The sequence below is a fragment of the Catharus ustulatus genome, chromosome 4, assembly GCF_009819885.2.
Source record: "Catharus ustulatus isolate bCatUst1 chromosome 4, bCatUst1.pri.v2, whole genome shotgun sequence".
Lineage (NCBI taxonomy): Eukaryota > Metazoa > Chordata > Aves > Passeriformes > Turdidae > Catharus > Catharus ustulatus.
The window spans coordinates 59,631,626-59,654,724 of record NC_046224.1 but is presented as its reverse complement, the minus strand read 5'-3'; the positions used below and the strand labels follow the sequence as shown (position 1 = coordinate 59,654,724).

The window sequence follows — 23,099 nt, the reverse complement described above, 5'->3', positions numbered from 1 at the left end:
TCATCACAGAAAATGAGTGCTGGGGAGTTAAGAGATGTCTGGAATCCAGTTCACTGGTTCAGTTCTGCGAGCACTAGATGGGGCTGTTACTCAATTTTTTCTGGAAATTCATGGATGCACCCCCGTGACAGGAAATAAAAGTGGTGCAATGTGGGCTATCTGGGCTCTGCTCCAGGCTCTAGATGAAATAGGGTAGATACTGAATAATAACCCAAAAAATAAATAAAGAGGAAAAATTAGCAACATAGAAGTATAAATATCTTGCTGTGTAGTTTTTCTAGGAATAAGCATTGCTGCCTATCCCTAACTTTCCTCTTATAATCATCACAAGATCTGGGAAGAAAATCGGGGGAGAAGTGAAGACCAAACCATGGGAAGGTCATGTGTAGAGAGTTCAAAGTTTGTTCTTACCATTTTGTACCTCTAGAAATACTTGGGACCACTAAAAGAAGTTAAATTGCCTACATATTCTTTATTTCAGTGGATAAACATTCTGTCTGAATTTAGATCAATCACTCTCAAAGAAATACACAGCCTAAAAATTCAAGGATCATTTAGATGTGATTTAAATAATTAAACACCTCTTCAGAGGAGATGGAGGTGCTCTCACTTGCTACATGGGACTTACTTTCTAGTTAAAAGAGACTGATTTTAATAAAAGGGAAGATCCTTAACTTATTGCACTGAATTTCATCTTTGATAAATTACTCATTTATGTGTAACTACAAGCCACAAGGTGCTGCTCTTAATCCACATCCTGACTAAAAAAGCAATTTTTTTATCCTTTTCTAATATTGCTCAGTAAGAACATACTGAGAGAAGCATGTTTTGTAACATGCCTAGTTTAGTTTCTGTGCAATGCCACCACACGCACTGCAGTCTATAATGGTACAAATAATTTATTTCATACCACCTTCAGAGGGTTTGAGAGGAACAATCTTTCCGGGAAAACCAGTTCAAAGAAACTCTCAAAAATCTAATGGAAGAAGATGAAACAATTATAGCTGATCTATCTAAATAATAAAACTATGTAATTGAACACTTAGATGATAATCCTAAATACAACCAACTCAATCTATATGCAAATCTAGAATTTCACCTGTGTTTCATTTGAGAAAACAAGCAATTCTTCAGTTCTCTCTGAAAGGAACGGGCTAGTGCAATGCCACTGTGGTGGTCCTCTACAGCACCCCTGCTCTCCATCCCCCCAATTTCTTCAGGTCTCAAAGAATTTCAATTACATTGACCACAGAGTGAGTATGATCTTCTAAGGAAAAGGACGGAGGGTGTGTCAATTTTGTGTACAAACACTACAAGGATTATTGATGGGCATGGTGCAAATGCACGCACTGCTGTCTTTTACCCTCATCTATACAAAGCTATATAATCTCATTAAAGTACTTCCACAAACACTCTCAAATAAGTAGTTCTTAGCAAGAGAAAGCCAATCCATTTCCCACAGTTCCTGTGAAACCTCCCCAGCTGGAGAAAAAAGGACCTAAGCAATTTTCCAAGGAATGTCATTCTGCCACCATGACCGAGTTCAATTTATTCCTTTTTTTGCCCTTCACCTCTAGATTCCATTAGCAACTTTTGCCCTTCTGTATCTGCTCTTTGCACATCAGGAAGACATTTTCCAAGTGCTGCACAGCCTTGGGCAGCTCTGGGTTGGTCTGGATGGTTACGCAGTCATAGACTGTGAGGCCCATACGCACTGCAAACACAACAGGAATTACCATTTTCTGGTCAGGAAAAAGCAATGGCTGATTCAATAAATAAATTCCATAAATAAATTCCATAAATAAAATTAATTATTATCAGTTCACATCTCAGAGAAGGCTGGAAAATAAAATGGAAACTGCCTACAGTAACACTCAAGATTAAGTAGAGTATTCAGGATTACTTCTTTATAAATGTCTCAAAATGGTTCAAAATGGAAGTACAGGGATGTAAATTCATGAAACAGGGATGGGCACTTCACCTAAAAATGACAACAAAACAGGTAACCAAATGGAAAGGGTCAAGGGACTATTTTAAAATATATGAATATTATATAAGGAATCTTCCCTCCAGACCACTTACAGTTTGTGTTAGGTGACAAAGAGTAAGGTCAAGGAGATTGCAACGAAGTCATGAAGTATTTTAAGGACAACTTAAGTGATGAAATTGATCTTGAAATAATCAGTAACTTAAATAATGAACTTGATTTTGAAATAATGAGTATCTGATGAAGCTGAGCAAATAGATTTAGCACTTATGTACTAAACTTATGTATTTATGTACACTTATATACTTTCCCTTTTATTTTACCAAGAATTCACAATAGTACACTGACCTGGGTGGTGATGGATACCAATTTTTCAGAATTAAGTCTAATTTTAAATACTGTATTTTAATAATTGTACATTAAACACCTTAGTAGTATTTCTGTTTTTAACCAACACTCTGAACTAAGCATCCATCACCTATTGATTTTTAATTCTAAGCCACCTGAACTGCCTAAATTATTTGCATGCTTTTTCACAATTATCACGAGGGCATTAGCTGATGGTAATTGTTTTAATTACATTTCTATCACACAGAAGTTACAAGAATAAATACAAAATATCTTCAGTGTCTTTAGTACAAAAATCCATATAATTCTTAATAAAGACCTGTACCTGTTAGTCTTTCCATCTCCTGCACACATTTTTTCATGTCCATTTTAAACTTCTCTGCATCCTCTCTCCTGTTAGCACAGTTTCCTTCCTGAGATTCTGGTTCAGTCATCTATAAAGAAACCAGGAATTTCCTACTTTATTTTACTCTAAAGTGAGTTGGCTTTCACAGTTGAGACAAAGTAACATTGCAATGGAAAAAAACAACAAAAAAAAACCCAAACAAAAATATACATTTTTGATTTACAGGTGAATTCAGCAAGAATCTGACCTTAAAGTTACTGGTCATCACCTGTATTCTGCACATTATTTGTGATCCATTTTGAAATTATGTAGAAAGAATTAGCTCAAATATGCCGTGCTTTGGAAAATAAAGATTTTGGGTATCAGTAATCACAGATCATTGTGTCAAACCCTTCACTAGCAAACTTCATTTCCCTGTTACAGTTGACTTCCAGATTCTCTCCCAAATACTCTGACCCAGGCAATTCCTTATTTTCAAAGTTAGTTGTAAAATCCCCATTTGTAATCAGTATTTATTTCACAATTGCAGGCTCCAGCCAGGTTAAGTACAAACACTTAAGTTCTGTCACCACTGAGGCAGAAAAGGGGTTTTGATTCCCTAAATCTGCTTAGTTGTAGGGAGTGAAATTCTAGGATGTAAAAGTGCTTGGGGCAAAAATAGACTTTCAGAACCTCAGTGTTCACCGAAAATGTGACACAGAGTATTGCCTTGAATTTCTTTTTCTGAAAACCATCAATGGATGGGACAGAACGGTGCAAAAAAAGACGCAAGAGCTTCAGTGTAGTGACTTTATAAATCACACTGCATAGGTTTTATCCTATGATTTCTCAGCGGGTATCTGTTTTCCGGGCTTTATTGTAGCTAGGTGCGGAAGGAACGCGACGGGTGCTTTGTAATGGCTCTACAGCATTTCAAACCGGTGCCAAACCTCGGACGCTGGGTGTTCCAAGTGTCTCTTCCTACAACGCGGTAACACTGAGGTTACCGGGCAGCCCCCTTGCCCCGGATCCCTTGGGGGGCCCAAGCCCCGGCCCTGTCCCACACCGCGGCCACCTCGGGCCGCCGCCCGCCCTCACGGCCGGAGCGGGCGGTAACGGGACACACCAAACACCGCCCGCCCCTCGCGCCCGCTCCTTCCCCGCGCTCGCGAGCTCCGTTAATTCTGTGTTTCACAGAAAACGAGCGCTCGCTTGCCAGAGTTCGGCAGCCCTGAGGGCGGCTCTGGCTGTGTCCTGGGACCGTGCCCCGGCTCCGTACCCCGGCTCCGTGCCCCGGCTCCGTGTCCCGGCTCCGTGTCCCGGCTCCGTGTCCCGGCCCCGTGTCCCGCCTGCCCCTCGCTTTGCGGCATCACAGGCAGAATCACGGAATAACCAGGATGGAAAAGACCTTCAACATCATCGAGTCCAACCCATGTCCTAACACCTCAACTAGACCCTGGCACCGAGTACCAACAACCAATCTTTTTTTAAACACATCCAGGGATGGTCACCCCACCACCTCCCCGGGCAGATCATTCCAGTTTCTGATCATTCTTGCTGTAAAACACTTTTTCCTAATATCCATCCTATATTTCTCTTGGCGTAGCTTACGGCTGTGTCCTCTCGTTCTGTCAGTGCTGCCTGGAGAAAGAGCCCAACCCAATGACTACAATCACCTTTCAGGGAGCTGTAGAGAGTGATAAGATCACCTCTGAGTCTCCTTTTCTCCAGGCTGAACACCTCCAGCTCCCTCAGCCGTCCCTCACAGGGTTTGTGTTCCCAGCCCCTCCCCAGCCTCGTTGCCTCCTCTGGACACGCTCCAGGTCCTCTCAGTGTCCTTCCTAAACTGAGGGGCCAGAACTGGACACTCACCAGTGCTGAGTACAGGGGAAGAATGACCTCCTGTTCCTGCTGGCCACACCATTCCTGATCCAGGGGCCATTGGCCTTCTTGGCCACCAGGGCACACTGCTGGCACTGTCCAGCCACACCGTCCCCAGCCTGTAACGCTGCAGGGGTTTTTTGTGCCCAAAACGCAGGACTCGGCACTTATTAAACCTCATCTTATTGGATTCTGCCCGCCCATCCAACCGAACCATACGTGTGGTTTGGTTGGTTTCTAGGTGTGCTACACCTGTGCTGCAGATAAAAGGGATGGTTACGTTAATAGAACTGCCAGTCTGCTGCCATTCAGTGTGCTCAATCACAAGGAAAAAGCAGAGAAGGATCGAGGGTGTTACGCAGGTGCCCGTCACAGCTCCCTGCCCCCGGCCCGCCCTCCTCCAGCCCTGCCCCGCAGCGCCCCGGGCACGGCGAGCCGGAGTGGTGCCGGGACCGGCCGCACCTGCTGGGCCGTGGTGGTTTCAGGAGCTTTCCTGAAAGTAACGCAGAAGGTACATCTTAGCCCCTAAGTTTGAAAGCTGGCAGGTGTTTCTGGTGCTTTTCCCTCCCTGCGGGTCGGACCAGGGCCGGCAGTGACAGCACAACGAGCAGCAGGTTCACAGCTAAAGAGAGTAGGTTTATATTGGACGAAAGGAAAAAATCCTTGCCAACGAGGGTGGTGAGAAGTTGGAACAGGTTGCCCTGAGAAAGTTGTGGATGATCCCTGGAAGTGTTCAGGGTCAGGCTGTATATACTTGTGGAAAGTGTCTCTGCCCACCACAGCAGGGTTGGAACTGACCTTTGAAGGTCCCTTCCCAAACTGTGATTCTACCATCTTTGCATCATTGAAAAAAAAAAAAAAAAAAAAGGTGGAGAAAGTATTTGCAGGAGTAGGCAAAATCAGGTTAGAATTTTTCTGGAGAAAGAGCAACAAGACTCAAAGTTTGTCAAGGTTAATAGATAGGAATTGTCTTGTTTATAGCAGCGTGAGAGTCAAGTCTGGTTTCTGAATTGTCCGTACTCCAAGTTGTGTCCCATTCCAGATGAATATCCAAACCTTGAATGGTTTGGGCTGTCTCTTTTATCATTTTTCATCCACACAAACACAAATTTAGCCCTGTTTTTAAAATATTCGGTATATTAGTATTCTCATGCAGCAGACTTGCTCATCTCTTGCAATCTCCACTCATTTCACTGCCAACTGAGTAGCTGGTTTGAAGATGAGCATCCATCTTCAAAATAAAAGAATTAAGTATTTATTCACCTAAGTTACATGAATGCAACTTTATCACAGAACATTGTGTTGCTAAAGGTTTGCAGGGGTTCAAAAGCAGCTGGGTAAAATCCCTGAATAGAGGAAGTGCTAGCAAATTACTGGACTTTGAGCTGGCTGATGAAGATTGATGCCTAATCATTAGATCATCTCAGTTTTCTGCTTTATTTCTTTTCATATGGTGCTACCTTTGAAAATTTTAAATAACAAATACTGCAGGGCTGAACTGAAAATCACAATAGAATTGCCATTAAAAAAATAGGCTTGTAATTTTTCTTGATGAAGAAAACCTGCTACCTTGAGAGGCAAAGCTCATGAGGCAAAGTTGATGCTTGGGATAATGATGGGAGGTTTTCTTTCACTTTTAGATCATTCCTGTGCTGTGCCGTGTTGTGCTTATCTGTAGAAATTACATCAAGGGTGTTTGTGAAAAAAAAGTGCTGCCCTTCCTCTGCATGGCCCCTTCCCCTGCCACATCTTGTTCTTTCTCAGAGTGTTATTACCAACAATCCTTGGTTGGCTCTGCAGCCATCTGGCTGTTGTTGTTTGAGACTTATACATTAGCCCCTTATCTACTCAGTTTCTACACCTCTGTGGGCTTAAGTTGACCAAAAGAACAGTTACAATCCAGCAGCTATAAGCCACAGTTTTAAGTCTTATATTAGAATGTGAAAATAAGTCAAGTTTACTGCTTAGTCCCAGAACCCATCCTGAGCTTATGATGCAGCAGCTGTGTGTGGTTAGGATGGTTTCTAGGTGTGCTACAGCTGTCTTGCAGATAGAGGATGGGTATGTTAAGAAAACTGCCAGTCTGCTGCCTTTCAGTGTGCTTAATCATAAGGACAAAGCAGAGACGAACGGAGGGTGTAAACAGGCAATGTTTTCTTTGTGGATGCACATACAATACAAGACATAGCAGGAAAAGTCTGTTTTTCACAAGGCAATAAATGACTTCTGTCACTTCACTAAACAGCAGGAAAGGCTTGTTGATGAATGAGGAGGATTATACAGGCTGAAGCCTGAACTCTGAACCATTAAAATATCTTATCCAACCAGTCAGACTAGAGCACAACAGACACTCTGATGGGGGAAATTAAAAGCTGCAGCCATTGCTGCTTTTGCATATGCTTACCCTGAATATTTAACTCTTTGCCTTTCACACTCTCTTCCACAGCAGGGAGGTTTAGAAGCTGAAAGAAGGAGGAAGATTTTTCAGTTGTCACATTTTTAAACAGGAATCTGAATAGGTTTTCCTCCAGGTGCCCTTGAGGAAGGTGCCTGTGGAATGTAACTCATTTAAATGGGGAACTCATTTAAATGAGGAACTGTTATTTGCTTTTTACCAACTGTTTAATGGATAATGAGGTGTAAGACAGATCCCCTGCTCCTTCATGGAGAATACACTGCAGAGGGTCCATGCAAGTTAGTATCAGAATGAGAGGAAAGCTGAAACCAGAGTCTAAGCCTACATTCTGCAGCTGTAGTGATCTTTCTAATTCAAGAAATTTTTCAGTCTAGAAGACACCTCTCCTGGTTTCTCAGGGGATAAAAATCCATATCACAGGACTATTTCAGTGATACTATTTTTCCCACTCCTGCCAGTGTTTAGAGAGATCAAACAATGAAAATACCACTCCTGGTTTTCACCATTTTGCACACATGGGTAAATGCCAGCTGGAAGAATAATGCTGAGGAGAAGTCTCTCTTAAATTAACTATTGTCTTTTGATACCTAAAAGTATTGATTGTGCCACAACTAAAATTTTCCTTACAACATAATTATATGGAGTGACAAACTGTTAACAGAAGTAGGTGAGTTTGGCTAAAACAGGTGTCAGGTCATATCCTCTGCTGCATCTTCCCCAAGCCACCTGCATCGAGTTGCTGACTGTGAAATGAAGTTTGTCTCTCAACAAGAAGTAGGTCTCATGTTGTTTACTCTTGAAATGCAACTGCCTCTCACTCCTATGTATTAGGTAAGGAAATAATTTTGTGTGGACTCCTACAACCAGGACTGAGGAATCTGAAACTCTCAAAACAAGATTTATCAGTGATAGGGGAGGGCAGGCCAACAGCTGGGACTTGTGATTGGGAAGAAAGTCCCCAGAAGTAAAATGCTGAGGTGTGATGAAGCTGCTGAGGACACCAGCAGGGCACAATGGAGACCCCAAGGGCATCATGGCAGGAAAACATCACAGGAGAGTTCAGAATTATTGTCTGGTGTGGTTGGGGAGCTAAGAGTGGTGTGAGGAAAAGGGGAAGGGAAAACCAAACATTCCGAAGTTCTTGCAGGATGCATGGACAGCTAGAGCAAGAGGGACACTAAGCGGCAAGACAGGATGTGGAAAATCCAGTGTTTCTGCTGTAGCATGTTTTGATATTATTGATTTTTTATCTCTTCCTTTTTTTGCAGACTGTGTTCCCAATGGAAGGCTTTTTCAGCCTCTGGAGTCCTGGGGGTTTTGTACAGATTTTCTGTTCCAAGAGCCCATTCTTTCTAAACATGAACCTGTAACCAGAAGTGTATGAATTCTGTTTATTACATAATCTGTCCCTCTTGATCTGTGTTGGTCTGCCTTTCAAACCCCACTGCAGGTGCCTGCCCGAGGGCTCTTTGCTGTGCTGGTCTCTCTAGTCAGCTGCTGTGTGGAAGCCAGGCAGACCCGTTCTGCAAGTGTGTGCCTTCCTGTCAGCTGTGTGTTGGACATCCCTGGGGAGACAGCTGAGGAGACCTAGAGAAGCAAAGAACCGAAGCTGGGCGGGACTGGAGTAGAAAAATCAGTGAGGAGGAACTTAGTCATAAAAATTACAGCCGTACCAAGGTAACCATCAGTGTTACTGGGAGTGGCCTCACAAACTGGGAACCGGCAGCAGGAGAGCTTCAGGAAAAGACAACCGCAGGGCAAGGGAAGTGGTGTCATTCAGGTAAGTGAGAGAAAGCACTTCTGGAAGATCAGTCCATGAATATTTATTTCTTAGAAGACTTTTGTTAACATAAATGTGACCTGAATTAGAAGGTAGCTGTACTGTTACTGTCCGTCTGTGTGTGTGTGCATGTGCTTATTGCTGGTAGTGAAACTACTTATAGTCCTTTCTGTGATCGTAATGGTATTGGGGTTTGAGAAAAAAAATAAAAGAGGAATGTCCTCTACATGCTGGCTGACTTGAATGAAATAGCTCACAGGCATTTTTGGAAGAGGAAGAAATTAACAAAGTAATTAAGTTCCATATAAAATTAGTCTCAGTTCACTGAAACAGGGTGATGCTATGCATGTGTGTATAAATATGTCCAGTCTTTAGTTAAGTAATACCTGCCTAGGGCTGAATTCAGAACTAATTGCCATTTTACTGCCATCACTGTTGCTTGATTATGAGGCAGCGAACTCTGACCCAAAGTGGTGCAGATTCTCCTGTGTTTACCTGTGTGTGCGTGGGCTACTGATTAAATTACAAACAAAATCTGTATTATATCCACCAAGAAACATCTAGAACTTAGGAAACTGAAACTGAAGTTGTCTACACAGCTTCAAGTGGCTGTGAATTTCTGAAAGCAGATTTATGTTGGATTTCTTAAACCATTAAGCAACAGTGTGATGTCATGTAGTATTTTTATCACACAGTAGTTTTTTCACAACAAGAGCTATATGGTATGTGTGGTCCTTTAAAACAAAAATCCTTAATTTTTCTCATGTTCTGTCATGGCTTTTGCTGTCACAGTTTTTCAGAATTTCTGTATTTGTGCTGGGGTTTGATACAAGCTTAATAGAGGCAGCTACCAGCAAAATCAGAGCTCAGTCAGCAGGGAGACTGGGGAGTTTTCAAAAGTAGGATATGATTTTGATTTCATAAAAGGAAGCCATAGGTGAGAGTGTGCTGTTGAAAGTTTGGCCTCTAGACTTGTAATAGCCTGCTCATTAAGGGCTTCAGCTTAATGTATTTCTCAGGGTTGTTTTACAATTTTAACTTATTTTGCAGATTACCTGTGAGGAATTACTTTTGGTGGCTTTAATTCAGTGGAAGTGTTCAAGATATGTGTTGATTTTCCAGAAGCTATAGTAGGCCATGTCAGCATTAGAAAAAATATTTTTGTTTTAATCTGTATTCGGCTTCTGTACTATTTCACACTTCTGTACCTAGATTTCCTTATGCAGCACAAATAAATTAATTTTTGTAGATCATCTGAGTGTAAGCAAAACCTAGCACTGTGAGAACTTGCATATCTCCACTGAAATGGTGCCAATTAGAACTAAAATTTTTAGCATAAAAGTACAGCAGCACTGAGTCCTCCTGACTCATTTCTCAGTGCAGTAGTGACTGTTAACTTTGCCTGTTTTTTCTGCTGTATTGAAAAGGAGCCAAGTTTCCTCTAAGTAACCACCTGCTCAAATAGCAGCATGGGCCTCATTATTTGCTGTTTTCTCTATGGTCTAGCTCTTCAAAAGTGGTCAGCCTAATTTTCTTCCACTCCCTTAATATGTTTCTGTAGCATCTAGGGTTTGATATTTAAGTATTACTTCTAATTTTGGACCAAGAGAAAATCTTGTGTCTCTGTATGTCTCTTTGTTTTCTTACAGGGTGTTATAGCTACCAGCTGTTTCAAAAGTGAGTTATACTACTAAATCTTTTTAGCTGAGACAGTGTTACAGCAAGTCACAGGATATTATTTTTAATCCTTGTTCACAAGGACAGAAGTGACTCTGGAGTGGCTGGTCAGAATTTCCCATTCGGCACAGTGGAAGATGCTGCTTGGTAACCCACAGGTGCCTTGGAGAAAGAGATGAGATGAGATGAAATCAGATGAGATGAGATGAAATCAGATGAGATGAGATGACTCCATGGGCCAGGGAACCCTTGCAAAGATGTCATGGTCTGCCAGGCTTTTGGAAATAGTCACTGCAGTCTTCTGCAGGCAGAAGAGACAGAATAGGTAGCCTAACAAATGCACGGCTGAAACCTGTCAGGCTCGTTTTTTATTTGTTTTGGACGCTGCTTTTAGTAAACGGTGGAAAGGGGGGGGGAAAAAAAATCCCGTTTTCACTGTTTGCTTTACAATGGTGCTTTATTTCTTCCTCTTCTCTCACGTTCAATGTCCACAACTGCCCACACCTAGTGGTTTGCTGCTGTTTTGGTTACTGCAGTTCCCTGGTAGCTCCTCTCCTTCCGGCTGCACAGCCAGCACAGTGTGCTTGTGCAGAGCAGTTGCCAAAGCCTTGACTGTTGATCATGTTCAAAGGTCAGATAAAAGAGGAGGGAAATAATAAAAGCAGAAGTGAAATGGTAACTGGAAAAGCTTGAGGGCAAGGTTCTGCCAATGCAAGAAATTAAATAGAAGACATAATGCTTAGGGATTTGTCTTTTATCAGTCAGGCAGTGTGCTGGACTGAAGTTACTGAATTACTTAGCTGTTCTTTGTGTGCCTGTAGTCATATTACATCTGGTGCTCACAACTAGTGCATGAAAAACAAGTATAAGAATAATTTTATAATGAAGTGGTGTGCAGTTAATGTGGAACAGGATGTCTGGAAAATTAACTGCATTAAATCCATATCAGCTCATAGCACTTTTAAAGGGTCTAATAAATTTTAGCCTTTATTTTTGTCATATTTAATTAATCAGCTGTTTCTGTAGGCAGAAACACTTTAGTTAATCATTACACAAGGATTTACATGTTTGCACTGATGATGGGAGCTGTTTGTAGCTCACAGATTAGACATATTCAGAGGCAAAACTGTGTATTTGTGAATATGGACAACTTATTCTCCTTAATATGGCAGGAGCAAGCAGCAGGCAGCTTCTGTGTGGGCAGTATTCAAGCTGTCTGTTCCCATAAATTCCATGGGCATGTTAAGTTCTTTCTCTTTCTTTTCAGTCTTCACCACAACGTTTGTCTCTCAGGCTTCGTAAGTCTTAGTCCTGGCACTTTAAATAACATAATTTGAGTTGATGAGAACTTTAAAGCCATAAAATGTCAGAGAGGATTGATTATTTTAGGGCAGATGACTTTCCTGGTTCAGTTTACCACACTGCCACGTGAATGCTTCTGCTATTGCTAAGGGGACAGTATCCATGTGAGAATGAATGACAGAGGACTGGAAAAATCACAGTAAGGCTTCTGCTGGCACACAGTGATTGTGGGTCTGTGCTGACACAGGGAGTGGTTTCACAGTGAAGAAAGAATTAGCCATTCACCCTTGACTAATACTAACCACTAAAATAGCAGGAAATCACCATGGCAAAAGAGCAGTGGATTTTTCCTGCTAGGTTAGTGGTTTGAATCAGTTTACCATGTGATCAGTTGCACAACTGAGAGCAAAACAAGCAATGAGAAGGCAGCAGAGAGAGGAGATAATCCTTTCTTTTGGCATTGGTGAGCACTTAATTCGGCTCAGCTACATTCAGTATTTGGCCTTCCTGAACTTGTTTAAGCAGCTCCTACAGCCGTCACCTCCTAGCTGCTTTTTCCTGTCCCTCTGTTGCCCTCTGTACTTTGTCTAAATTACCAGGGCAGCAAAACAGCTTGGCAAGCAAACCTGGCTGGAAACAAAATGCCACCTTTCCCCAAGGGTTCATCCTGTTGGCAAATGTGCACAGAGCAGCAGTGTTGGTATAGGATGGGAGCTAATAACCTGTCACTGCTGCCAGGCTGTAGAACTGCTGTGCCATGTGCAGTGCACCAAGTAGTCTGCTAGGAGCAGTTTGCAAGTGCTGATGACTGTAGTTTAACTTCTGCTTAGGTTTTGCCGATTGTCTAAGAGCAGCTGCTTCAGCTATTTTTAGGTACCATGATCTTCATTGTATATTTAACTTTGACATCAGGATTTGGGTTCAGGTTGAGGGTCAGAAGACTTTGTAGAGGGATCTGGACAGTCTGGATCTATGGGCTTAGGCCAGTTGTGTGGTGTTCAGCAAGGCCAAGGGCCCGGTCCTGCCTTGGGTCACCCCAAGCCCTGCAGCTCCAGGCTGGGGCAGAGGGGCTGCAGAGCTGGGAAAGGCCCTGGGGGTGCTGGGGACAGCGCTGGACATGAGCCCAGGTGTGCCCAGGGGGGCAGAGGGGCTGCAGAGCTGGGAAAGGCCCTGGGGGTGCTGGGGACAGCGCTGGACATGAGCCCAGGTGTGCCCAGGGGGGCAGAGGGGCTGCAGAGCTGGGAAAGGCCCTGGGGGTGCTGGGGACAGCGCTGGACATGAGCCCAGGTGTGCCCAGGGGGGCAGAGGCCGATGGCACCTGGGCTGTGCCAGCCATGGGGTGGCAGCAGGGCCAGGGCAGGGACTGTCCCCTGTGCTGGGCACTGCTGGGGCCACAGCTCAGAGCCTGGGCACACATGGGAACCTCAGCACAAGAAAGGCACTGAGGGGCTGGAGCGTGTCCAGGCAAGGGAACGGAGCTGGGCAAGGGGCTGGAGCAGCAGGAGGGGCTGAGGGAGCTGGGAAAGGGGCTCAGCCTGGAGAAAAGGAGGCTCAGGGGGAACCTTCTGGCTCTGCACAACTCCCTGAGAGGAGGGGACAGATGGGGGGGTCGGGCTCTGCTCCCAGGGAATAAGGAACAGGACAAGAGGAAACAGCCTCAAAGTTGTGTCAGGGGATGTTTATATTAGATTAGGAAAATTTTCTTTGCTGAGAGTCATTAAACATTGGGATAGGTTGCCCAGTGACGTTGGTGGAGTCACCATCCCTGGAAATGCACAAAAAACCTGTGGATGTGGCACATGAGGACATAGTTTAGTGGTGAACATGGTGGTGGTGCTGGGCTGACTGTTGGACTTGATGATTTTAAGGGTCTTTTCCCACCTTTATGATTCTATGAATTCCAGTGGGTGGAATTCAGTCTGTGTAAAAGAATATTTAAAAATCCAGTGGAATAAATAAGCTGACATTTAGTTGAAATGGCACAAATTCTCTAATGCAAATTCTAAATTGAAGTAACAGTGTGTATGTGCACATGATCTAGATAGCCCTGATCTTGGTACAGTGTTAACACACAGGCAACAAAAATCAGAATGCCAGTGAGCTACAGATTTTGAACCATCTAAGATATTTTTATTTCCTTTATCCTGTCTTGATACTGGAAAAATGTCTTCATTTAATAAAATAAGTAGTTGAGCACTGTCAGTAGTCCTGCTCTGTGTTGAGTATGCACATGAACATGTCAGTTCCACATAACTTTCATGTGTCTCCCATTGCAAAAAATATTAAATGTGTAATGTGAGTTCTGTGGATTTATGAGTTGCCATTCTCTTTGTGAGGATGGGAATGTAAGAACTGCAATGATGTTTCTGTTAGACAAGTAAGTTGCAGAAACAGCCTAGTACGGGAATTTATTTGCTCTTGGCCTGAAAAGTAGCACTGAAAGGTACTTGAGATTTACCTTACTAAGCAAAACTTCTTTTTCTGCTTGTTGAGTGTTGCAAGAGGAAAGAAACATAGAGTGTAAGTGGGCTTCTGTAATCGAGCTTTTCCAGTCATAACACCTCCATAAGCAACCACAGCACATGGGTGTGCCAGGGCAAATAAAATGTCAATGACTGCAGTGTTTTCATTCCTGGATCCCATGGTTCTGCCCTGAGCATGGCTGGAAAACATGAGTGCCACTCACTGGCATTGCTGCTGGGAGGTGCATGAAGAGTAGAGAGGAGTCATTTTTACAGACAGGGACCAGTGTAGTCATGGCTGCTGTGTCAGAGCTTTTTTCCATGGATCTTTGCTGCTCTCTCTGTAAGCACAAATTGGGGTGTGTGTGCTTTTGTGTGCCTGTGCATGCATGGTGTTTGAATGTCTGTGCATTTCTAGTAAGCACCCGTACAAAGCCATTAGCACGTTTTAAGATGGAACTTGGACTGTTCATGACTTAGATTATACAATATGATTGCTGGCTAATGATCCTGAAATTGAGAAGGACAGAAGCCACGACTGGTCCTGTGTATTTGTGTGTGTGTGTGTGTTAGAGCTAAGGTGGGTTGATTTAGTGTGCTTACTTTCAGAGTGTACCTGAAAAGCTTGGTATTATTGCTGTACTGTTATTCATTTGACTGGATTCCTAGTGTAGCCACACCTTGGAACCAGGTAAATCTGCTAGCACATTAAGAATGAAATAAAATAAAAAAAGGAAACAGACTTTCTGGGATACCTTAAAGCACAGATATATTCATTTTCCTCTCTCTGCTGCCTCTATTGTGCGACTGGTAAAGAATAATTTAACTCATTAATTTTATGCATGAGAACAAAGTTTTATATGTTTCATCACCAAATTCCATAAAATCAATGCCCTGTATTTGCCACTGAGGTTAATTGCCTAAAACTCATAGCTGAAAACAAAGTAGGTGCTTACAGGATAAAAGTCACAATTCCTATAAAATATTCTGGATGATACTGTTTGCAAAGCTGTTAAGTCCTAAATTTAAACAATGTTTATAAGAACCAGTGACTAAACAAGGTGCATGCTTGCACAGGCTCTGGATTTTCAGCTACAAATGCAGAAGAATTGCAGATGTGCTTCAGAATACCTACAGACTTGGCAGTGCTCAGAAGTTGGTATCAGGGAGCCCTAATGACAACTCCTTTTTTCTCCTTGTCTTTGTACAGCAACAGTAGGAGTTTGTGGCAAGGACTGTAGTCAAGAATGACATTTTCTATGCATGCTGCTGATCTGTTCGTTTGTAATGGGCCAGAAGACAAAATGCTAAGCCATTCTAGCATCTAAAAATGTGTTAGCTAGGAGTGTATTAGATGTTCTTTAAATATAATTAAGTTACTATCTATGGATTTTTGTACATATGCCAGCCTTTAGGCCTAGGGGTCCTCATTTGCTTGTGACTGTAGAACAAGCTTAACCCTAAATTCTCTCTGGTCATGCAGTGCATGATCCATAGAGGTGATGTGACCACATCCATAGGATGTGATAGTGGATGGCCTGTGTCATTCTCTAAGCCTTCAAATGCCAGTGCTGCCTCATGCAACCACTGATTGTAAGGGGTAGAAAGCTCCCTATTCACTTCACTTGTTGCTTCATCATCATCATCATCCTTTTGCCTAATAAATTTTGTTATTATTCTTTATGTCTGTGCAGACCTGTGTGGAGACCTGCTTGCTTGTAACTGAACATGGCAGGGGATGTGAAAAGGTTCTCACGGATGCTGCTGGAGTGCAATAGCAATGACAAGCTATGTGGTAAGATTCACACCTTCCTTTAATAAGGTTTCACATGCTGGGCAGGAAGGCCAGCTTCACTAAAAAGTGTGCGAAGCCCTTTCTCCTACTCCACCTGCATCCCAGCCCACACAGAAGGATTTGATGGAGCTTTCCCTGCATTTTGTTTCAGGGGAGAAACGTTTATGGGGATGAAGTCTCTGTGGCAGGATTAATCTCACATAATTTCAGCCATTTTAGAGAATTCCTACTGAGAGCGAAGTGTACAGCAGTCATTAAAGATTCCCTGCAGCTTCCCAAGGGACCAGTTTAATGGAATTTTGATTTCACAATTCTCTGCCGTCTTTGGGAACCAAAATAATTGTCTGGACCACCTCCAAACCTGGGGACAGGAGAAAGATAGCTACCTTCACAAGCCTTGCTAATTGCAATGCCTTCCAGTCAGATTCCAAAGGTGACCACACCCAGCTTCCTTTAAAATGCTCTGTGTAATTTTACTGGAAGGAGTTGGAGTTGTAATTGCATGTGATGACACAGCAATATCCAACTTGTCCCATCTCCCTGCTGTCCTGCTGCTGTTTCTGTTTCACCGGTGGATGGTACTTCAAATGGCTACAGTTCCTGGCCTTCATATTAAGGCATCTAAATAAGTGACCTCAGGTGTGAGAGTCTTAATGATTTCATGCAGTTCAGGCACTCAGCACCTTTGAAAAATAAGGTGGCAGCGCTAACAGTGTTCAGCTATTCCAGAGGACTGAACACACTCTTTTGGGGGTGAAAGTTACTGAAATGGATTGTTGCTGCATGGTTATACAGAACCAGTGTTCTGCTTATTCCTTGGTTTTCCATTTTCTTTCTCTGCCGACAGTTGTGCGTGAACACCAAACGGAAGTGATTGTTGTCCCAACTCTCCTGGTGGGATTATTTGTCATTGTGCTCACTGTGATCCTGTGGCTCCACTGCCGCGGCCTGAGGGCAAAGCAGAAGCAATCAGCCCAAGCTGGAACCCAAGGTAAAAAAAATTGCTTTTCAACCAGAGGAAAGAGTATTGGTTTCAGTGGCCAGAAGCCAATTCCATTTCCCTTTGCTTGAGCTGTTAGACAAAATCATTTATGAGAATCCTAAGTGGTATTCAGCAATCCAGTAAACATTAGGAAAATCTGGAACCCTGATTTACTCCATTTTGCAGCAACAGTAGTGGAAGCTGTAGTGTAGATGAATCTGAGAAAATCTAAAGCGTTGTGCCATGTAGGCTGTTTAACATGCCCATAAATTTTGTAACATCACAAGAACTGCAAAGTGTATTTATGTAACAACCTCCTGGAGGCTGCTGCAAGGAGAATTTTACTGGGGTCGTTATGAATGATAGTAATTTTGATGTAGATTACACCTAGTTAATCCATTTTCTATACTGCTATTTAAGAAATTTAATTTCAAGCTGCTGTCTCCCTCTTCCTATGGAGACAGCAAGAAGCAGAGCAGGGACAGGTGAGAGGGTAGGGAAAGGTTTCTTGGTACACGTGTGGCTGTGTGGAAAGGAAAATACAGTTGTGAACTAATTTTGGGTAGAGGGAAACAGCCTTTTGAGCCTATATCAGAAGAAATAATTGAAAACCGTTAATAAAAGAAAATATTCATTGCTTGAGTACATGGGAATGAAGTCTAAATGTGTCTTATCTGTAAAGGTTATCTAGTTAAATATGGCAGAAATTTTTAGATGTTCTCTCTTTTCTGGTTCTGTATTTTCATCAAAGTGAGTGGGAGATTCTTTCTCCTCTTCAAGGACCAGGATAAGTAGGATACAATAGCAGTTCCTTACTTGCCCTGATTTCTGAAACACTGTGGAGCAAAAATTAAAAAGCATGAAAGGATGAGCATTGCCACCTATTGCATGAGTTCATCTGTCTGGTTTTATGCATCATATGTATTTGCTTTTGTCAGTGACGAAGAAGAATCAGCAGGAACCCTGCTCACCAGAGAACCACTGCATCCAGCTGAGTGAGAGGTCTGTGGAAAGCCTGCTAAATCCTGCATCCTCGACTCTGAAAGAATTACAAATACCACGAGAGAAACTCTTACAAGACACCTTGCAGCTGATAAAACTTGGTGCCTATGGGAGCATCTACAGAGCACAGTTGGAAACTGGGAGCTCTGGGAAGACTAAGACTGTGGTATTGAAAGCCTTGCAAGGTAAGGCCTGTGGTCAAGATCCAGTTTGGTACAGTCTCTGTATCCCAGACATGGTACTGGACAGTGTTGCCATCAGTACTGAGCAAGAACAAGCTATGCTCAGTATAGTGAGTCTGAGATGTTCTTGTAGGAATGTCTTGGTAGGATTAAAGATTGCTGACCATGTTGATTTGAGCTGTCAGCCTGTTCTTTGCAGCTTCCATTTGTTGTTTTGTTTTTAATTTGTTTTCTTTTGTTCTTTCAGATCCAGCTAGTCCCCAGAAAGTAAAGGATTTCTTGGGAAGGATTAAATTCCATCAAAATCTTGGCCATCATGAGAACCTGGTTAAATTGGTTGGATGCTGTGTAGACCAGCTCCCACTTTATATGATCATGGAAGATGTGTCTCTTGGTGACTTGCTGACATTTCTGTGGACATGTCGGAAGGTGAGTCAAAAGAAGTGATATCAGAATAGCTTCTTAAATTGCTTAGGAACATATCTATCCATAAGTCATAAATGATTTTTTTCATCTCTCCATGCATCCGTCTATATCAATCAAAACTATTTCCATGCCCCAGAGAAGTTCTACACAGGGTCTACTTTGCAGACCATTGAAGGGCATTACAGGCACTGGAATTAGAATGAACTCATACAGCCACCTGAATTTCTAAAGTTTTCAATCACGTCTCATTCCAAATGCTTTTAAGAAAGCAGAGCAGTTACAACACAGGGGGAAGGTCATGGGATGATAACTAATTGGTAAAAGACAGGAAATAGAATATAAGAATGAAAGGTTGGTACTTGCACTGAAGGGAGGTCAGCTATCTAGGACATAGTGCTGTTCATTGCATGTATTAATAACCTAAAAATGGGATGACAGTGACGTGATTATATTTGCTGATGATTCCAGCTAGTAAAGGCAAGGGCTGACCCAAAGAAATTACAGAAGGATATTCCAGGATAGAGAGATAGCATAGTTAAAAATGAAATAATGCACAGGAAGAAGTTTCACAAATGTGAATGATAGTTTCATGTCTGCCCATTGCTCATGAGGGGTAAAATCGGATAGGATGAGGTCTGATAGTATGAAAATATGCAGTCCATTGAAAATGTTAACTCAAGCTAAAAAAGAGCCCAAATGTCAGAGGAGGTTTAGATTGAGTAGCAGGAGAGTATTCTTTCCCCACAGGCTGGTCAGACACTGAACAGGCTCCCCAGGGAATGGCCACAGCTCCAAGGCTGTCTGAGCTCCAGGAGTGTTTGGACAACACTGTCAGGGACTGAGTGGGATTGTTGGGATGTCCTGCACAGGGCCAGGAGCTGGCCTCAATGGTCCCTGTGGGTCCCTTCCAACTCAGCATATTCTGTGGTTCTATGACTCGTTGTTACATGAGGCACAGAAACAAAACTCTGCTGTTACCATGTAAATCCATCACTCTCCTAGGTCTGAAACTCTAAATACACAAGGATTGCTTCCTGTCCTGTTTAGCAGAAGGTCCAGGTGGTAGCAGATAAAGCTAGTACATGTCATGTTCAAAACAAACAAATGGAACTAGTTCTTCATGAAGTGAGGAGTTGACTAATGGAATGTCTTGCCACTGACTGCTGTGAGTACTAACACTTCATATGAGGTCAGTTATGGAAGGTAACCTTTCAAAGGTTACTGAACATGCTGAAACCATAACCAGATCAGGAAGTTTTTGGATAGAATGTATGTTTGGGCTGTAAAATGGCACAGGACAAACACTGTGTGCTTACCTTATTCTGTCTCTCATCTCTCTCTTTCTTACTATTGCAGGCAGGGTGGTAGGAGAGATGGAGTGTTAGTCTCATACCAGGTACCCAATTCATGTTAGAAATGTGCTTTTCTACTCATCATTCTAATTTACAATATACCTTTCATTCACCTGTGTGGATTGTCATTCTTCACTGTCATGCTGACAATTTCTGTCTAACCTATTAAATTTTCCCCCACATGTCAGTTTGCCCACCAGTTGTCTCTAGTGTATTTGTCTTACTCAGCACACCATCAGCATCACCCGTCCACATCCTCTTACATTTCAGTCAATTTATGAGCGATTGTGAGAAGGAGAAGCATAAGATTAGATGGATTAGAAGGAAACATTCCCCATCCTACTGCTGTGGCATTTGTTTGAACCAAGGTCTCTTATTTTGTCTCTAGGATGTAATGGCAATGGATAGTGTCCCCTATGACCTCACTGAGAGGCAGGTGTATGAGATTGGACAGCAGGTTGCAGCAGCTCTGGTAAGTCTGCTCCTGTTGGCTGCGTGTTTTCCTTGCCGCTTGATTGCAACACAAATTTGCCTGGTGGCTTAAGTTCTTCTTGGCCCAAGCACTGAGAATAAAGACTTTGTTAAAATATACTTCCATTATGTTGGTGAGCACACGTCTCTATTCCACAGTGAAAATTTGTATCAATTAAATTCTCTTTTAAAATCATCCTGTATTCTTTCTTTTCCAATTTCTCAGGCTTATCTCGAAGAAAAGAACTTGTTCCATGGTGACATTGCTGCCAGGAATGTCCTTCTTCATCACAACTTCACAGCTAAGCTCTGTGGTTTGGGCCTGGCCTACGAAGCTCACACACACGGTGCCAGCTCAGTCATGTGGAAAGTGCCCGTCAAGTGGCAGGCACCAGAGAGGCTCCTGAGCAAAGCCCCTACCATCAAGGCAGACATGTATGGCTTCATGTTGGGACTAGAAGTTCACCTGTCTGTCAGACCTGTCTCCTTTTCACTCCCTTATGTATCATTTCATGTCCTGAAGTTCACAGCAAGGCAGATCTAGTTTCAGCATAACGCTCCACTTTTACAGCTTATACTTTCTCTTGTCTGCAGGCCATGCCTGGTTGTTTTTATGTGTTTAAGCCAGCAAACAACATCACTTTGTTTTCTTTTCTTACAGATGGTCTTTTGGAATTCTACTGTATGAAATGATTACATTAGGTAAGAAAATTTAATGCTGATAAAAAGATATGTAAGGAAGCAGCAAATTAACAAGACCCAAAATCTTGAATTTTAGACTGTAAAGTTGCGCCATTTAAATAAGCACTCTGTTTTTCTTCTGTTATTGTGAATTGTGGTAGGAATAAAACAGATTTTGGTAGGGAAGGAAGCTGGTCTTGCACAGAAGCTGCTCTCTGCAACTATTGCCATTGAGTTTTCTACCATTGCTCCTTTTGCCCTTCCAGGTGCTCCACCATATCCTGAGGTGCCACCTTCTGACATCTTATCATACCTGCAGAAACAGAACATTATGAAGCAGCCCTCAAGCTGCCAGCAAGCCATGTAAGCCACTTGCTTTATGGGCAATTGAACATGAGGTTGGCAGAGCTAAATGGAAGTGACACATAGAAAATGAGATTTTACACAAGATTTCTAAGTCTAGACTATACTGAGAGCAGCCTGCTAGCTGAGGAGATATGTCTGCCACATCTCCTTACTGGGTTCTGCTGCATAAAACCTCTGTGGCCAAAATCTTTTGCTCCTTCTCTTGAAAATGACACTTGTTTCTGTTTCATTAAGTGCCCTTGCATTTTGCTGCTCCACTGCTTCCTTGCAAGGTGCAGCACTGCTGGGGTATGATTTTTCTCCTCTAAGTTGTAAGATATTCTCTGAAATGAACAAAGTATCCACAGGGAAGATCTAAGGTACATTTCTTTGCATGAAGACATAATTTTGTCATTTCATAATTTCCAGGTACTGCATCATGAAGTCCTGCTGGCAGTGGAATGCAGCTCACAGGCCTTCTCCAGCACACCTCTTGTGCTCCCTGAAAACAGCTATGAAAACCAGCAATGGGCACACAGTGCTGCAGGTGCCTGAGCCAGTGGTGCCTGAACTCTATGCTGATGTTGCTGGTGTTAATGTGCACAGCCTAGTGAGGGAATACACGATCCTCTGAAGGGTCCTTTCATATTTTGGTGAAGGAGAAAGAAGGCTCAGAGTTTTCCCTTTCTAAATATTTTGCAAGCTTGGAACGAGGTGCGCATGTTCGGAAGCGATCCCTTTGTTCTTCAAACATCCATAAAATCTCTCTTCCATGCCAGACATGAGAAACTGTTATCATTATTAAGTCAACCTGTTGGTATCATTCTGCCAATGGTCATTTGGGAGTAAAATGTGTTTAGGAAGCTGTAGAAAATGTAATGAAAAACTTGAGTTAAAGGAGTGACAGGTTTGTGTGGCAAGGTTTTGGTGATGGGGTGGACTGCAGAGGTGACTTCTCTGAGAAGATGCCAGAAGCTTCCCCTAGCTCCAGAATGGAACTGCTGCTGGTCAAGGCTGAGCCCTTCAGCAACAATGGTAGCACCTCTGTGATTACATATTTAAGAAAGTGGAAAAGGTACTTCACAACAGCAGGTGAAAGAGAGGAGTGTGAATGTGAAAGGAACAGCTCTGCAGACACCCAGGGTGGGCAGAAGGAGGGGCAGGAGCTGCTCCAGACCCCAGAGATCCCCTGAGATCCTGTGGTGCAGCCCACAGAGAGGCAACTGAGCCCCTGCAGCCCCTGGAGGGCAGGGGGGTGCAGAGATCCACCTGCAGCCCCTGGAGGAGCCCAAACCAGAGCAGGGGGATGTCTAAAGGAGGCTGTGACTCCAAGGAAAGTCTGTGCTGGAGCAGGGTCCTGGCGGAATCTGTGGAAAGAGGAGCTCTCATTGGAGAAGGACTGCACCTCATGGAAAGGGACTTGTGCTGGAACACTTAATGAAAACAAGCCTTGGGAAGAACTCATGGTGGAAAAATTCCTGAAGGACCTAGTCTCCTTTGGAGGGACCCCACACTGGAGCAGAGGAAGAGTGTGAGGAGTCTTCCCCCTGAGGAGGAAGGAGCAGCAGAGGCAATGTGAGATGAGCTGACCACAACCCCCATTCTCCCTGCTGGATGAAAAGTGGTAGAGAAATTAGGAGTGACACTGAGCCTGGGAAGAAGGGAGAGGTGAAGGAAGGTGTTTC

The 23,099-nt window shown here is 43.1% G+C and overlaps 2 protein-coding genes across 2 annotated transcripts; one reads left to right on the top strand and one right to left on the bottom strand.

Annotated features, from left to right (window-relative positions):
• Positions 1-1,000: 1,000 nt before the first annotated feature.
• SYCE3 (synaptonemal complex central element protein 3) lies at positions 1,001-4,245 on the bottom strand. The gene is made up of 3 exons (XM_033058361.1): positions 3,611-4,245; positions 2,661-2,769; positions 1,001-1,714 (listed from the first exon to the last, which is right to left on the bottom strand). Exons 2-3 carry the CDS (start codon positions 2,767-2,769, stop codon positions 1,584-1,586), a joined length of 240 nt encoding a protein of 79 aa, XP_032914252.1. The 5' UTR covers positions 3,611-4,245; the 3' UTR covers positions 1,001-1,583.
• Positions 4,246-6,668: 2,423 nt separating this feature from the next.
• Positions 6,669-22,566, top strand: STYK1 (serine/threonine/tyrosine kinase 1). Its single transcript, XM_033056964.1, has 10 exons — positions 6,669-8,737; positions 15,873-15,973; positions 16,821-16,964; positions 17,894-18,142; positions 18,387-18,568; positions 20,306-20,389; positions 20,615-20,823; positions 21,050-21,090; positions 21,336-21,432; positions 21,844-22,566. The coding sequence occupies exons 2-10, from the start codon at positions 15,907-15,909 to the stop codon at positions 22,046-22,048; spliced, it is 1,278 nt and encodes a 425-aa protein (XP_032912855.1). The 5' UTR covers positions 6,669-8,737; positions 15,873-15,906; the 3' UTR covers positions 22,049-22,566.
• The last annotated feature ends 533 nt before the right edge of the window (positions 22,567-23,099 follow it).

Coding starts and splice junctions, on each gene's coding strand:
- STYK1 (XM_033056964.1), top strand. CDS start 15,907: ATGGCAGGGGATGTGAAAAGGTTCTCACGGATGCTGCTGGAGTGCAAT. Junction 18,143..18,386: donor GGTATTGAAAGCCTTGCAAG/GTAAGGCCTGTG, acceptor TTGTTCTTTCAG/ATCCAGCTAGTCCCCAGAAA. Junction 21,091..21,335: donor GTATGAAATGATTACATTAG/GTAAGAAAATTT, acceptor TTGCCCTTCCAG/GTGCTCCACCATATCCTGAG.
- SYCE3 (XM_033058361.1), bottom strand. CDS start 2,769: ATGACTGAACCAGAATCTCAGGAAGGAAACTGTGCTAACAGGAGAGAG. Junction 1,715..2,660: donor GGAGATGGAAAGACTAACAG/GTACAGGTCTTT, acceptor TTGTGTTTGCAG/TGCGTATGGGCCTCACAGTC.